The sequence below is a fragment of the Loxodonta africana genome, chromosome 12 (assembly GCF_030014295.1).
Source record: "Loxodonta africana isolate mLoxAfr1 chromosome 12, mLoxAfr1.hap2, whole genome shotgun sequence".
Lineage (NCBI taxonomy): Eukaryota > Metazoa > Chordata > Mammalia > Proboscidea > Elephantidae > Loxodonta > Loxodonta africana.
In genome coordinates this window covers 87,571,564-87,587,321 of record NC_087353.1, presented here as the reverse complement: position 1 = coordinate 87,587,321, position 15,758 = coordinate 87,571,564, and the positions used below count along the sequence as shown (strand labels likewise).

Sequence of the window (15,758 nt, the reverse complement as noted above, 5' to 3'; positions counted from 1 at the left end):
GAACGGACAGGAAAATTGGATGAATGGACACAGGGAGCCCAGGGTGGAATGGGAGAGAGTACTGACACACTACAGGGATTGCAACCAACATCATAAAACAATTGTGTATAAGTTTTTGAATGATAAACTAATTTGTTCTGTAAACTCACCTACAGCAAGATAAAATTAAAGAAGTAAAAATAAATAAAGCCTGTGACTGATGGATCTAATCAACTACCACAGCAAAAAACCTGTCAGTATAGACTGAAGGGGACAGAACCAGGATGAAATGAAGGAAAGCTGTCTGCCTCTTGAAATTCTACAGGCAGGAAACAGGCCAGTGGAGTACTTGTCTGTGAACATCTTTTGTCCTTTGAGAAAAGGACCATTCCAGGAGCAGTTCAGAGATAAGCAGAAATGTTAGAAGAAGCACAGAAAGCAGAGCTGCCTAGATTTCAAAGGGTGGGGCCAAACCCACCACCCTTGTTCCAGAAGGTGAGGTTACTAATCAGGTGGACCAAGGAATGGGGTTGCTACCTGAAGTTGAGGGGGCCATGCCCAAGACCAGAAGAATGGAGCCTATGCCCATAGTTGAGGGGATGGGGCTACTATGACCAAGGGCCAGGAGAATGGGGCTTATGCCCAAAGCTGAGGGAGGAGGGCTGCCATGTCAGTGGGTCAGGAGAATGGAGCCACCTAGGGCTGAGGGGCTGGCACTGCCACTTGAGTGAACCAAGAGAATAGGGCCACTCAAAGCCAAGGAAACAGGGTTGCCATCCCAGTGGAGACTCTTTAAAATAATTAAAGAATTAAAGAGGCTTGGATGTTTCCACTCCCCCCTCCATCCCTTGTTTGAAATTCCTATTTCTTTTTGATCTCATTGGTATCCACATTTCTGCTTGAACATTTGCTCATTCACTTAGAAGTTCAGACATTAAATAGACCCTTTACAATAGATAAGCTTGAAAGTTTAGGCATTTTGTATTTCCTGTTTTTATGTGACCTCGAAATACATTTAAAAAAGTTTATCTTCTCTCTCCTTTTTATTTCTTATTAAAACTTTCAGCTTGCTTTTGTTCAGGGAAGTACCTCCTCTTTTTTGCTAGGAAATGAATTTCCTTCCGTGGAACTTTTCAAAACCAAATAAACTGTATAAAATTAACCTTGTCAAAACATTTTTAAAAATAGTACTTTCATTTTATTCTGATAGGAAAAAATACTTTGTATGATTTGAATCTTTTAAAATTTATAGACTTGCTTTTTGTCCTAAGAGATGGTCTATCCTGGATAATGCTCCATGTGCACTGAGGAAGAATGTATATTGTGCTGTGGTTGGGTGGAGAACTTATATATGTCTGTTAGGTCTAGTTGGTTAACAGTATTGTGTTCTATTTATTGATCTTCTTTCTAGTTGTTTTATCCATTATTGAAAGTGTTGTATTAAAGTCTCCTACTATTATTGTAGACCTGTCTGTTTCTCCTTTCAATTCTTTCAGCGTTTGCTTTATAAATTTTGGGGCTCTGAGGATAGGTGCATAAATATTTCATTGTGGTTTTGATATATCTCATTGTTTTTAATTTGCGTTTTTCTGAAGATGAGCACCTGTTGTCCATTCCTATTTCCTCTTCTGTGAATTGCCTGCTCATAACATTTGCCTATTTTTCCGTTTGCTTTTTCTCATTGATTTGTAAGAGTTTTAAAACATATTTGTATATTATATCTTTTGTTGATTTTCTGCATTGCACAATATATTTTCTTAGCATGTGAGCTTCCTTTTCACTTTGTTTGTCTTTTTTGTACATAAGTGAACTGTGTGTGTATACACATACATGTGTATACACACACAGGTTGTACTCTAAAGCCCAAACAATTATGAGAACTGTTAGGGTGAGGATTCTGCTATCCAATCCGATTGGGTTGTACACACAAGATATTTACACAGTGTTGGCAATTGAAAGACATTATTATTATTCATAGAAGGTAAACAGTAAACATTGAGAACAAATTACTTATAGAAAGCAAGCACTAAAGAATAGGAACTGACATAAGGTGAACTGCTCTGCCTCACCCCTATGAGCAGCCCACTTAGTATGATAGAGGAGGAACTACTCACTCTTCCCAAATTACTTATGTCCATTTGTGTCACTGGGCAGGCATACTGTGGATCAGGTGTGAGCATGTCTGTCTCCCTCTGTCTGTTTCAGCACATGGATGTCAGTTCAGGTCAGTTGTGGCGTGGTTGTGTTTATTCTCCATCTCTCTCTGCAGCTTTTCTTGGCTGAGTCTGGCGCCCTGTGCTTGCTGGTTCAGCTCTCAACCAGCAGGTTTGGGACAACCCTGGGCCAGTGCCAGGGTTAGGCAGGCATTACAACACTTCTCGAGGCAAAACATCTCTTAGCACTCTTCTCTTGTTTATGATGTTCCGGCCCCACTGGCCTTTGTATTTGCCGTGCTCTCTTCTCAAAATACTCTTCTCCCAGATCTTCCCAAGGCTACTTCTTGTTCACCATTTAGATTTGAACTCAAATGTTTTCTCCTTAAAAGGCCTTTCTCACCTCCTTTCCCTCATTCTTTGACTAGTCATTCCATTTTATTTTTCCATAGCACTTTATCTGTTTGTTTACATTTTGATAGCCTGTACCCATCCTATGGAACAAAAGTTCCATGAAATCAGGGATTTTTTCAGTCTCAGTCATTGTAATATCACCAGTGCCTAGAACAATAACAAGGAACATAGTAGGTGTTCAATAAACATTTGGTGAATGTGTGAAAGAGGAAGAAAGAACGAGTCCATTGTGTTAGATGCTACTGGGAAGCTGAGCAAGATGAGGATGGGAGCAGGTTCATTGGCTTTGGTAATATTGAGTTCATTGATGACCTTGAAAAAAGAAGTTTCAATGGGAATGGAAGCTTAATTGGGGGGGTTAAAGAGTGAGTGGGAGGCCTACGGGGCTAATAGTCTATATGAGCCATGGCCTTATCCCTACCTCATCCTTACCCTGAGACCAGAAGAATGGTGCCCAGCTACCATTCTGATCAGGACCACAATAGATGGGCCCTGATAAAATGGGACAGAAATGAGGAACAAAACTCAGATTTCAAAAAAAGTCCAGACTTATTGGACCAGTTGAGACTAGAGGACTCCCTGAAACTAATGCCCTGAGAAACTCTTTAAACCTTGAACTGAAACTATTCTGAGGTTACCTCTTAGTGAAATAACAGATTGGAACACAAAATAAAAGATATTACCTATGAGTATGGTGCTCCATCAAAAATTCATCTGTATGAGACCAAAACGCCAACAATTACTCTAAAGCAAAGATTAGAAGATAAGGGGGCAGGGAAATTAGAGCACTGGAAATGGAACAACCCGAAGGCAATTAAAGAGAATGTTGACACATTGTGATAAGTGTAACTAGTGTCATTGAATAATTTGTACAGAAATTGTCAAACGGGAACCTAATTTGCTATGTAAACTTTCATCAAAAACACACAAAAAATTATTAAAAAAAAAAAGTAGGAGGTGATTAAGTAGAGACAGTGAATGCGGACAACTCTTTTGATGAGTTTTCTGTGAAGCAAAGAAAGACATGGAGTGATAGCTGGAGGAGAAGGTGATGTCATGGGACGTTTGGTTTTATTTCGTTTTGTTTGGTTTTAAGATCCGAGAAAGCCTCTGGGTGGCGCAAGTCGTTAAGTGCTGGATTGCTAGCTAAAAGGTTGCAGTTTGAACCCAACCAGAGGCACCTCGGAAGATAGGCCTGGTGATCTGTTTACAAAAGGTCACAGCCTTGAAAACCTAATGAAGCAGCTCTACTCCACACACAGGGGGTCGCCATTAGCTGGAACTGACTTAATAGCAACTAATAACAACAACATATTCTGGAGATACAGGAGAGAAAAAGGATACCTAGAAGAATGGGATCCTTGAATGAGAGAAACAAGGTTAGGTCCAGACCAGAAGTTGATGGATTGTTCTTCAAAAAGAGGAAAGCCATTTCTTCTTGTGAAACAAGTAGAGGGAAGAGAAGGTGGGTATGTATGCCAACGTGATTATGGTTTTGGTGGTGGGAAGATGGGGGATTTTAATCTGATGAGCCTGTTTTTTCAATGAAGTATTAGTGTCCTTTCTTTTGCGTTTGGGTTAAAAAATTTTCTCTACTATGAGATTCATGTAGACAAATACTAGATTTACTCTGATCTAGTGCTTTTCCTAGAACATATTCTTGTGCGCTTGTGTATGTGTAATCTTATCAATAAAAGATATATTATTTATGGGGACATGCTATTGGATTGGTGGGCCTTGTAAATGATTTTATAATGGCAAACCACTAGAGGGGACAGCTTTATGTCCAGGTGGAAGTCCTGGTCCCATCACCCTTTTCTCTCTCTGGCCAGAGGCCAGTGATTCTGAGCTCTTGTTTTATAACTAATTATATGTTCAGAATAACACAAATTATCTCGATTATTGTTAAATTTGCAAAAGAAATTAATTTAAAATATCTTCACTTAGAAATGAAAATGAACCACATCACTTTAGAAAGAGGGGTATAAATTTGCAGTGTTATGAAGCTAGACTAACAAAGATGGGGTATCACAGTAGCAAAGAGATTGGAAATAATAGCTTCAGTATCTATACCTCAGTAATGTCCTCACTGTTGTCTCTACTTGGAGGTAATGGTCTTTCTGCAGCTAGTCTGTGCCCCACCCACTAATCCACTGTACTCATTAACACTTGGTTAATATTTCCAAATGGTTAAGTGCTCAACTGCTAACCAAAATGTCGGCAGAAAAGACCTGGCAATCTGCTCCCATGAAGATTCCAAAACAAAACCTGTTGCCATCGAGTCGATTCCAACTCATAGTGACCCTACAGAACAGAGTAGAACTACCCCACAGGGTTTCCAAAGAGCACCTGGTGGATTTGAACTACTGGCCTTTTGATTAGCAGCCATAGCTCTTAACCACTATGCCACCAGGGTTTCCCCATAAAGATTACAGCCTAGAAAATCCAAAGGAGCACTTCTACTCTGTCTTAGACAGTCACCATGAGTCAGAATCAACTTGAAGGCTCATAACAGCAAGAACATCAAAAAGTGTTCAGTGGTTATGCTCAGAATAAAGATCAAATTCCCTAGAATGTCATTCAAAATGCTCCCCAGTTTGACCCCAAACCATCTTTAGAACTTTATCACTGTGGAATAATCTATTTCTGGGTCATTTCTCTATTGTATAAACACCTGTGTCAGTACTTTATAACTGAGAGATGTTCAATAAACATTTGTTGAATGAATAAATGAATGAATGGATGGATGAACCACAATTCTGAAGGTGAGTAATGGAGAAATTCTGAATTGGGATTCAGGTATTAGCAAATTTGACTCCATTGCCTTCTCTACCCTTTCTCTCACATCCTTTTTCTATTTTATTCTTTCACTTTTCGTTTCCATTCTTTTCATATGGAAAGAAACAAAAAAAGAATAAACAATGGGGTGGGCTGGGATTGTTCATGTGTGAAATCCAGCATCCTTTCACTCAAAATGCCACTTCTTCCTTGAAACTGTCCCCGATATTTCCATCTGAAAGCAATCTCAGAATGGAAAGAGTACAGTTGGAGTTGGTGATCAGGGAAGACGTCATGGGAGAGGGTAAGATTTGAGCTGGACCTTGAACACCAGTCATTGTTTCAATAAGCAGAATTGGGGTAAGCTCCATGCAGGAAGGAGCTATACTTGTTCTGTTGGGTCTCCAGTGCTTATTAGAGTACTCAGCACAAAATAAGTTGCTCAATATATAATTCTTAAATGAATGAATCAATAAATGAGCAGTGGCAAAAGAGAGAAGACACTAAATATGCCTGGGGAATAATAAGGTCTATATGGCTGTACTAGAGAGTTCCAGTGGGGAATAAGGTTGAAAAAAGCAGACCTTAGCCAAATTGAAGTGGGCCTTGAGTCAAGGAAGGTATTTAAATGCTGTACCTGGTTAATGTCTCCTGCTCTTCATCCCTCTAGTCTAGCTAGTGAACTATTCACACAGGAACCCTCTATGGGGAGACAGGTGGTACTAAGGGACTGAGGAGGGGAATAATTTGTGGCAATGAGGTTCTCCGATGGAGGGATATCATTAAATTGCACTTGAAGTTGGCCTTGCCTGTAGGGGGATCTGTTGTTGGTATTTCATGGGGTAGACTTCAGCAGTGCAGGCAGGAGATGACCGTGGAAGGACCTACATTTGGTTCTTTGGACCAGTTTATCCTCCGTAGTTTGAGGCAGGGCAGAAACAGTGTGTCCCAGTTGATGCCCAAAGCCCAGCCACATTCTCGGGTCACCTCCGTTGTCAGGCCCTTGTGACCCTCCCCTCATGGCAGTCTTACTCCAACCTGTCAGGAACAATCTTCCTTCCACTTCTTGGCAAGTTTCCTTAGGCCTTCACACTTGCTCTGAAATATGAATCCCTTCAGAAGTTTTCTCTGGGGGTGAATGATTCTCTGCTGCACCCCTCTTCCTCAATACCTGGCCAGCACTTGGGTCCCCTGAGGTTTCTTCCCCCTCCTCCACCCTTACCCAGTCTCCCACATTCCAGTCTGCCTTAGCTCTGCCCTGTTCACGTTGACTTTTAGGTTTCTTATTGATCCGAAATTTTTATCCTGTCATGCGTTACCTTTTATTTGTTCAAAGTGTCATAGGGTTATGTTTTGAAATATCCATTGCTGTATGTTTCCCTTTTGACTACTTGTTTTTTTCTTCCCTATAGCCCTCCCACTCTTCAGATAGGAATTTGCCTTAGAGGAAGGGAATGTGAATTTCTGGTAGACTAGAGAGGTTATTTCTCAGCTTTGCTTTTCAAACTGGAGTTAAAGTATATATAAAAGTGTAGCTTTCAAACTTAGGCTTTCAAGGAAGATAATACTGTGATCTCAGAACTCTGAAGGCTCTGAGTGATTTCCTTAAGGAATTCAGCTTGGAGGATTGACTTTACAGTAATCCAGAAGTAGGGGAATGAGGACAGGATGTAAAGAAAATTCTTGTCGTATAAGAAGAAAAAAACACTCATAGGCGGGTAATACTTCTGGTGAGTGGAATGAAAAGATGTGAGAGTTCTGGTCTGTCCTTTGAGATTTAAACCTGTGCATGGTGGTGAATGACACAGTTAAAACAAAACAAAACAAAACAAAAAACACACTCATTGGATTTGGAGGGAATCCAAGAATTTTAGGGTTTATTCCTGCTTCCCTGGAAGTATGTCCTGATCATTAAGCTTTCAAGGCCAATGGGGTGTGGGGAAAGGTTGAGTAGCTGAGGTGGAGGGTGATGCCTCACTGGGAGAGAGGGAATGCTGAGAGGAACTGAGGCACAGAAGAGGCTTGGGTCTGTATTGAAGAAGTTGCAGTGTTCTTGGACTTCATGACCAAAGGGGCCGTGGCCACATCTGTGGATATGAGCAGTGGACACCTGAACAATGCCCAAAGGACCAGGTGGCTTGAGTCACTTTTCAGCAGATACCTCTACACCCAGACATCATTTTGGGAAGGACAAGGGTGAGAGAAAAAACCTTGTCAAAGGAGAAAACTGAAATTTTGAGAAATTATATGTCAGGGAGTATTTAAGGTGGAAGCGAGTGTGGAGATATATTGACTAGGCAAGCTCTCGTGTTTTCAGTTTTTATTGCTAATGGGAGCCTAAGAGAAACATGAATTTGGTGATATGAAATGAAGAGAAGTACTTTTCTTTTGCACATCTGAATCATAGGGTATAAATATTTGACCCTGCTACTATAATAAATGTGTCTTGACTGTAATTCCTGGAGGGGCTTTTCTGGCACTTCGTCATTCCCTTTGTCCAAAGGGCTCATTCTCCTGAGAATTTCAAGTGGATCAAATGTTTTGGGGGCAGAACAAATGATAAAATCTACTCACATTTTTACAACATTACACTGTTTACAAATACCTTTCTATGTTGTGTAAATTAGGTGAGGCAATTATTTATTTGATTTTACATATTAGACAACAGAGGTTTTGTGAGGTGAGGCGATCTGGCAGCTAGAGGCAGATCAGTGCTCAGCCTTCAAGTCTTGCATCTCTAAATTCACTGTCTGTCCCCTTGAACTGCTTCCCTGGACTTCATTGATGATGTTGAGACTGATTTCTGAACTTTACCTTTCTCATGTCAGGCAGAAAGGGTGGCTATTGGGGTTGACTCCCCAAGTCACCTTTATCCTTGGTTTCCGGTATGTCACTCCACAGCACAGTGAGGGGCTGAGCCAGGCTGCTGTGCTCCACGTGGCAGGCGTAGGTTGCTCTGTCTTGAGGAGGGACACCCACCACCACCCAGGACTGGTATGTGCCATTTCCACTGGGAAGAACATCTCCCCCTGACTCAGATCCCTGCGCTTCACCGGCCCGAGTCCAGTACAGACCAATTCCTTGTGGGTAGAAGTCATAGGCCAGGCACTTGAGTGTTCTACTTCTTCCCGGAGCCATGTGGCTGGTGACTGACACAGAGGGAGGATCTGTGGAGGGATAGAGCATGGATAGTGAGACCTCGAAGCAGACTTCTCCCTGCCTGTCTCTTCCCACCCTAAATCCCTAGTTGTCAGTGATTAGCTTGGGGTTAGCTCTAAGCTTTGTATTTGCCTCCTCTAAGAAAACATTATGAAGAATAGGGCTCATGGAATGTCCATGGCTACTTTCTTGCTAGCCCTCCTCACCCACTATGTTGTGACTTCTGATGGCATTGAGTTGTGAATACCACAGAAACCTTACTGTTTTTCTCCAAATCTCTGAGTAGGTTTTGCAGCCCCCTCCTTTCTCCAATCTCAGCCGAGACCCTTAGTTCCCTCTGTGGCCCTGTGCATCAAACCATTCCCTGCTCCATCCACAGCCTCTGTCTCATTACGTCCTAATTCAGAGTGTTGATTTATGGCAATCAATCTTGCTCACATTTGCTTGTTTTCATCCTTCCAGGACAGACGCACCTGCCTTCTTTCTTCGAAACCAAGCCAGGCAGACATAATAGTAGAGGGAAATGACTATGGGATGTTATACTGGGTTGAATAGTGCCCCCTCCCTAAATTCATGTCCATCCAGAACCTCAGAATGTGACCTTATTTGGAAATTGGGTCTTTGCAGAAGTATGTAATCAAGCTAAGATCAGGTCATACTGGATTAGGGTGGGGCTTAATGCAATATGACTAATGTCCTTATAAGAAAAGGAGAGGACACACAAGATATAGATACAAAGGGAAGACGTCATGTAAAGATGGAGGCGGAGATTGGAGTGATGTGTCTACAAGCCAAGGAAGGACAAGGATTACCAGGAACCACCAGAAGCTAGGAAAAGACAAAGAAGGATATTCCTTAGAGCCATGAGAATGAGAATAGCTCTGTCAACACCTTGATTTTGGACTTCTAGTCTCCAGAACTGTGAGAGAATAAATTCCTATTGTTTAAGCCACCCAGTTTATGGTAATTTGTTATGGCAGCACTAGGGAATGAATACAGATTTGAAATCTGGAATATGGAATTTAAGTCCCAGCTCTGCATCTTAAGGACAGTGCTAATCTAAGCCCTCTGATTCCCAGTTTCTTCATCTTTAAACTGGGTATAAGTGAAGTCATACTATTGAATCAGTGCCTTTCCTGGCCTATCCTGCCTGAAATTTGACAGATGTTCTTTTTGGACCCCATATCTTGTCCTCCCAGGGAAAGAAAGGGTCCTAGGATGTGAAAGCTGAAGGGCCTAAGGGATTTTCAGTGATGATGGGAAACAGTATGAGATGTTCTCCTGGGCTCACAGCCAGAGGTCACCTTGGTCTTTCTCAACTCAGTACTGGGGAGCAGGATATAGGAAGCAGTGAGTACCTTGTTGGTCCAAGAGAGCCTTGCTGTGTTCCAGGTACCTCTGCAGCATTCCAGGACACTCCTCCTCCAGGTAGGCCTTGGCCCGCTTCACATAGACTTTTTCTGCCTCCCACTTCTGCTTGGTGTTCTGAGCTGCTGGGTCCAAGGGGACCCAGGCTGGAATTTCTTTGTTGAACTCGATGAAGTCTTGTCCATCATAGGCATACTTCCAGAATGCTCCACTGCTTTTGTTATTCCAGAGCTCACAGCCAAACATTCCCTGAAAGGTGTGAGACCCTGAATCCTCCCCCCAAAACCCCACAGAAAATCGGTCATCAATTCCATTTTATGCTTATTCCTACACAGTTGGCAACCCAGTAGGAGGAAAGGTTTCTGAAATCTAAGCATACAATCCCTTTATCTAGGCATATAGGTTATTAGCCAAACATACAGTTGAGAGGGAGAGGGAAACTGTATGTTTTGGAATTTTAGGTGAGTCTGAGATGAGATACATTCTTCCCAGTTGGGAACCTTAAGAGAGCTATGGACTATAGATAGATTTCTAGCCCTTCTGCTTCTTTATTTTTCTGAATATACTGTGAGCTCTTAGAAACCTGACATAATCATACCGAAGGGCATTTCTGAGTAAACTGGAAATTATTTTTGGCTTTACGTAGATAGTAGGAATCTCTTGAGGAAACATAATGTGATTACTTTTCCCTTTTTTTGCTGGTATTTCTTATCTCTATCCCAAATCTCTTATGGAAGTGGAATACAATCTCTCCATTTTGATTGTAAAAGTAGGTGTTACACAATACCCATTAGTGGTATTGACATAGGCTGTGAACTCAAGTTATCTGGGCTCAAATCCCAGATCTCCCTCCCCCCATTTTACATGAACTTGATCTATTAACTTCTCTGTGCTTCAGTTTCCTCATCTCTAAAATGGAAATGACAATAGTACCTATTCTAGAAGATTATTATGAGCATTAAATGTGTTAATATATGTGCCAGGCATATAGTAAGTGCTCAGTAAATGTTATCTATTGTCTTCATTTCTTTATCCTCTTTGCTCATAATTACTCACATCAATATTCCTATTCCAGCCAATCAAAATTTCTCCCGGTGTCCTTCCTGATACCCATGCCTTACCCTCTTCTACTTCTGACACACAGCACAGGCCACTTTCCTTACCAGGAGCCCCCATTCCACATCCTTCTGATTTCTGTGTAACTCTTGCCTCCTTTTGGAAATGTTATATCATTTGGATTCAAATTCCATGTAGCTTCTTGGGCATTTCTGTACTTAGAGGCCCACCTTTTAACACCTACTCTATAATCGTTGGACATCACCAGGCTTGAGGTTGGCTGACTTGGGGGTGGGCAGTTGGGATAGGCAGTGTGGCTCCAGAGAAAGAGTGTGGGCTGGGAGACATGAGAACTAGTCTCTATACTTGGCTCTGTCACCATCCTCCCACAGTACTGATTACCTCCCCTGTATCTGCACTTTGTGGACAGGAGGATCTTTACCATTCTATGTAACTCTACCAGCCTGTGGTTTTAATTCGACACTTACTGAATGCTTAGTATGGTCCATGATTTGTGCTAGGTGCTTTCTTTCTATTCATTCAGCAAATTTCTATTGAGCAAGTATTATTTGATGCCCACAGTCCTGGTTGATGGAGGTGAAGGCAAATCAAGACAGATTCTTCCAGCCTTCATGGAATTTACATAGATAACTTGTATTAAATTTAATTATCATCACAATTCTGGGAGGCACGTCTCAATGCTTTGATTTTTGCAAATACAGCCCAGATAATCAAGTTTGGCTCACTGTCAAACAGCTAGTAACTGTTGGAGCCGTGGTGTGATCTCCAAGGCTGCCACTTTCCACCGAACACCCCTGGACACAGGTGAGTCTTATACCTTCTAAATCGGGATCAACTTCAGATGCAGACTGGGGTTGGGGACTGAGGAGTCAAGATGTGCCTGGATAATAACTGAGTCTGACATCACTTCCTGTGTGAGTTGAGACAGAATAAGAGGAAAGTAGTTGTATTGTGGGGTGGGGGAATGTAGAAATGTCTGTGAATTTCTACTTGTGTCTCCTGTTCCTCCTTTGGGATAAGGGTTATTTCCATCCTGCTGATTCCTTTCCATTCATAATTGTGAAGTTGCCTCTTGAGCTAAGACCCTCCACTCCAGCAGTCCTTATCCACTGACCTTCTCCGTCCTTGTAATAGTCCATGATGTCTTTCAGGGTCACCATGAAGATTTCCTCCCTGGCCTTCTGAAGTTGGCTTTCCTTCTCCCAGTCCTCTATTCCTTCCAACTGGCTCCAGGGTTTCAGGGGCTCAGCCTTTCTGCCTTCACTATTGTAGTGGAAGAAGGCCTGGTCATTGAGGTAGGCAGTGGCCTGAAACCTGGGGAAGCCTTCACTGGGCTTGGACAACCCAGTGTAGAGAAAGATCAGAGAGTAAGGCCCTACAAAAGAGAAGAAAACTTTGAGGTATGGAATTTTTCTACCCAGGGGAATCCTCTGTGGGACAGCAGAGAGCCAGGAAGGAAGACTTTCCTCCCTAGCTCTCTCTTCCCTGCTGTTAGACTCATACCATTGAAGGCTGTCTTGAATAAAAGGCTCTACTTTTATTCTAGGATATTTCAGAGATAATTCTATGTCTGCACTACTTCATCTCCCCTTCTTGATACGTAAGAAGATAATATTTCTCAGTCTCCTTTTAGGTATGTTGGGACCATGTGACTGAGTTCTGACAAAGGGGAATGTGAGTAGAAGTGATACTTTTCTTCTGGTCTGAGGCCATTACTAGCTGGCTGACCACCTCTGTCTCTCTCCCCTTAAGGCAATAACTGTGGAGCCCACAGTATAAAATGGAAGAGTCCCAAGATGGGACTGGATCAGCCTGGATCTCTGGGTCACTCTAGAGAGGGAGAGGAGAGTTTCCCGATTTTCAATGGATTTTACATGAGCAAGAAATAAACTTTGTTGGGTTAAACCACTAATAACTTTATTATTGGAGCATAACCCAGTCTAACTTGACAAATACAGATAGTTAGAAAGTGTAGGAAGGAGAATTTTACAGAAAATTCAGGAAATGACCCAGATGGGATCAGCACAAGGTAAGACAAAGATGGGTCTCAAATTCCCAGGGCCATACCTTGCATTTTGGCATAAAGCAGAGGATGGGTGGGGGGGAGGGGCAGGCATTTCCTCTAATCCATAATTAATTCATGATATGATTCACATGGGTGTTAGTTAATAAAGCTGGAGGTCATATGGAGTTCAAGTACTGAAATTATTCTTGCCAATTAGTTTTAATATAAAATGAGTATTCTGACCGTTTGTAAATATAACAAACTAAACTTGAACAGAGTTTAGAAATCAGCTTACATTTCTTTTTTTAAAATTGTATTTTACAGAGCAAATTAGTTTCTCATTAATCAATTAATACACTTTTTTTTGTGACATTGGTTGCCACTCCCATGACATGTCAACACTCTCCCCCTCTCAACCTTGGGTTCCCCATTACCATTTTTCCTGTCCCTTCCTGCCTTCTTGTCCTTGCCCCTGGACTGGTGTGCCCATTTAGTCTCGTTTTGTTTTATGGGCCTGTCTAATCTTTGGCTGAAGGGTGTCAGCTTACATTTCTTCATTTTGAAAAGTTATATGTCATAAATGGCCTCATTCCCCTGTCCTAGAATTGATTCTGGGTGTTCCCAGGCTCCAGCCACCTTTTCTCCTAGTCACACAGCTTCTAGGTCCACCGTAGTATTTGTGAGGCAAAGGAATGGTTTCCTTCTAGCACCATACCTCCAGTTAACCTGCCTTCACATTTGTCCCTTCGGGTCTCTCCGTCTTTTCCTCAGAATCAGACAGGTACATCTAGCCATTGGAAGGACGGAGGGAAAAATAGTAAAAAGTAGAAGAAACTCTACTTGTATGATTCCTGCTCTGTCCTGGTTATGTAGTCCTTTACCCTCCCTAGGTCTTAGTTTTGTTTTTTTTTTTTTTAAATTTGTAAACTAAGGGTTTTAGATTACAGATTATTTAAGATCTTGAGTCCAGAGGCTCTCTAAATGCTACTAGAAACGTGTGAACTGGGCTAATAACAGCCTTGGAACTCATTACTACAGTATTATGGGAATCCAAGCTTCATCACAGGCCTGCCTCCCAACCTGTTTATCCTGTCCTTACCTTTCCTCCCATTCTTCTCTAGTACCCATCCCTTGCTTTCCCCACTTACGGGTTTGGGTCTCCCGGGGATCTGCAGGACCCAGAAGGAGCAGCAGAGACAGCAGGACAGGCACCAGTGTTCCCATCATGCCTGGTTGGAAGGTACTGGGCTTCCCTGAATCCTGGAGCTCAGAGAAGCCTACTTGGAGATAGAGCCAGGTGTAGTTATGGGAATGGCTGGGCCCAAAGCCAAGGGTAGGAGGAGGTGAACCCATAAGCCAATGAGAGTGCCAGGATGGGCCCTTCCCTGACAGTAAGAAATAAGGACAAACAAGTTTTGCTGGGCAGAGGTTGTAATCCGTGAGTCTACAGAGTCTGAAAATTGAGAGCTGAAACAACTGATTCCAGGACTGGGGGCTTTGTGTATCCCCTAGGTGAAAGAAAGCCAGTGGGATGGAGGTGTGTGTGGTGAGTGGCAGATGGCATGGGATGTATGTCACCCACCCAACTTTTCACAGGCTGTACCTTCCAGTCTGATATTCCTAACTCTGGGTCAACATAGACCATGCTTTTTGGGGGGACTTGGGTGTTGCCAGACCATACTTTACTCCTCCCCTCTGGAAAAGTTCTTACGTGTTGGGAGTCTGGGACTGAGAAGAAGCCAGATAGGGTGCATCCTTCCCTATCCTACACCAACCCCACAAGAGCTGTCTCTGTAGGACATTCACATCTGCCCCTCCTTCCCTCTGTATGTATGCCTGAGGAATCTCTGCTTTTCCATTATGGAAGTGGAAACAGACAAATTCACCCTTGCACCTGAAAAGCCATGTCCTCAGTCTGTCCATGGACCTGAGCATCATCAGAGTGGAAGATATTTTCCAGCACACCACAGTGCCTGAGCCCATTTGCAAAGCAAAAGGTCCCTTCCTTTGTAATGCGATTGAGCATCCAGACCTCCAAATGTGGAAATGGGAGGGCTAAGGGCGGAGAGTTCCCAGCACCAAACCCAATCCCCAGACGCCACTGGAAATAAAAAGCTTCCCGGCCCCCTCAGACAGGGAGCCCATGGTCTTTCAGCTGCTAGGTCCCACGTTGCTCTTTGTGCAAACAATAAATTGCCACTTTCTGTTTCCCCTTGCAACTGGTGGTGTGATGTCCGTCTTATTTCGATCGGCTAATAGGACAGGTTAAGTGCTACAGCTGCTAACCAAAGGGTCGGCAGTTCGTATCTGCCAGGCGCTCTTTGGAAACTCTATGGGGCAATTCTACTCTGTCCTATAGGGTCTCTATGAGTTGGAATTGACTCGACGGCACTGGATTTGTTTTTTTGTTTTTTTTTAATAGGAGAGGACGAGAACCTATGTTCGGTTATACCACAAGGAAAGGAGTCAGTCGGAGCTGCAGCCGCCAAGACTGCTCACCAGGGGCAGGCAGGCAAGTTGCTTTTAAAGGGGTTTACAAGTAGGGAGTTCATACAAGTTATGTCGGCAACACTCTTAATCGTACTATGCAGTTGCAATGGGGTTTCCATATAACCTCCAAGCAAAGCAGGATTCACATGCAAAGCCGGGGAGGAGGGGAGCCCAGCAAAGGAAACATTTTTCAGGACAACACTGTGGGTTGGGGGGAAGCCAGGTAGAGAATACATGATTTTTAATACAGTACTCTGGGGGCTCTGTCTCAGAAACATCATAAGCAGATGGCTTTAACAAACAGATACTTATTTTCTCACAGGAGGCTAGAAGTC

The 15,758-nt window shown here is 42.7% G+C and overlaps 1 protein-coding gene across 1 annotated transcript; it reads right to left on the bottom strand.

Moving 5' to 3' along the window:
- Positions 1–8,011: 8,011 nt before the first annotated feature.
- Positions 8,012–14,157, bottom strand: AZGP1 (alpha-2-glycoprotein 1, zinc-binding). The gene is made up of 4 exons (XM_064294803.1): positions 14,033–14,157; positions 12,043–12,470; positions 9,842–10,117; positions 8,012–8,491 (listed from the first exon to the last, which is right to left on the bottom strand). Exons 1-4 carry the CDS (start codon positions 14,155–14,157, stop codon positions 8,166–8,168), a joined length of 1,155 nt encoding a protein of 384 aa, XP_064150873.1. The 3' UTR covers positions 8,012–8,165.
- Positions 14,158–15,758: the final 1,601 nt, after the last annotated feature.

Bases quoted from the DNA above. Each gene is read 5' to 3' on its own strand.
- AZGP1 (XM_064294803.1), bottom strand. From the start codon at position 14,157: ATGGGAACACTGGTGCCTGTCCTGCTGTCTCTGCTGCTCCTTCTGGGT. The intron at 12,471-14,032 runs GTAAGGACAGGA...GAAATATCCTAG, and splicing joins AGAGAAGAATGGGAGGAAAG to AATAAAAGTAGAGCCTTTTA. The intron at 8,492-9,841 runs GTACTCACTGCT...ATCCCTCCACAG, and splicing joins GGCTCTCTTGGACCAACAAG to ATCCTCCCTCTGTGTCAGTC.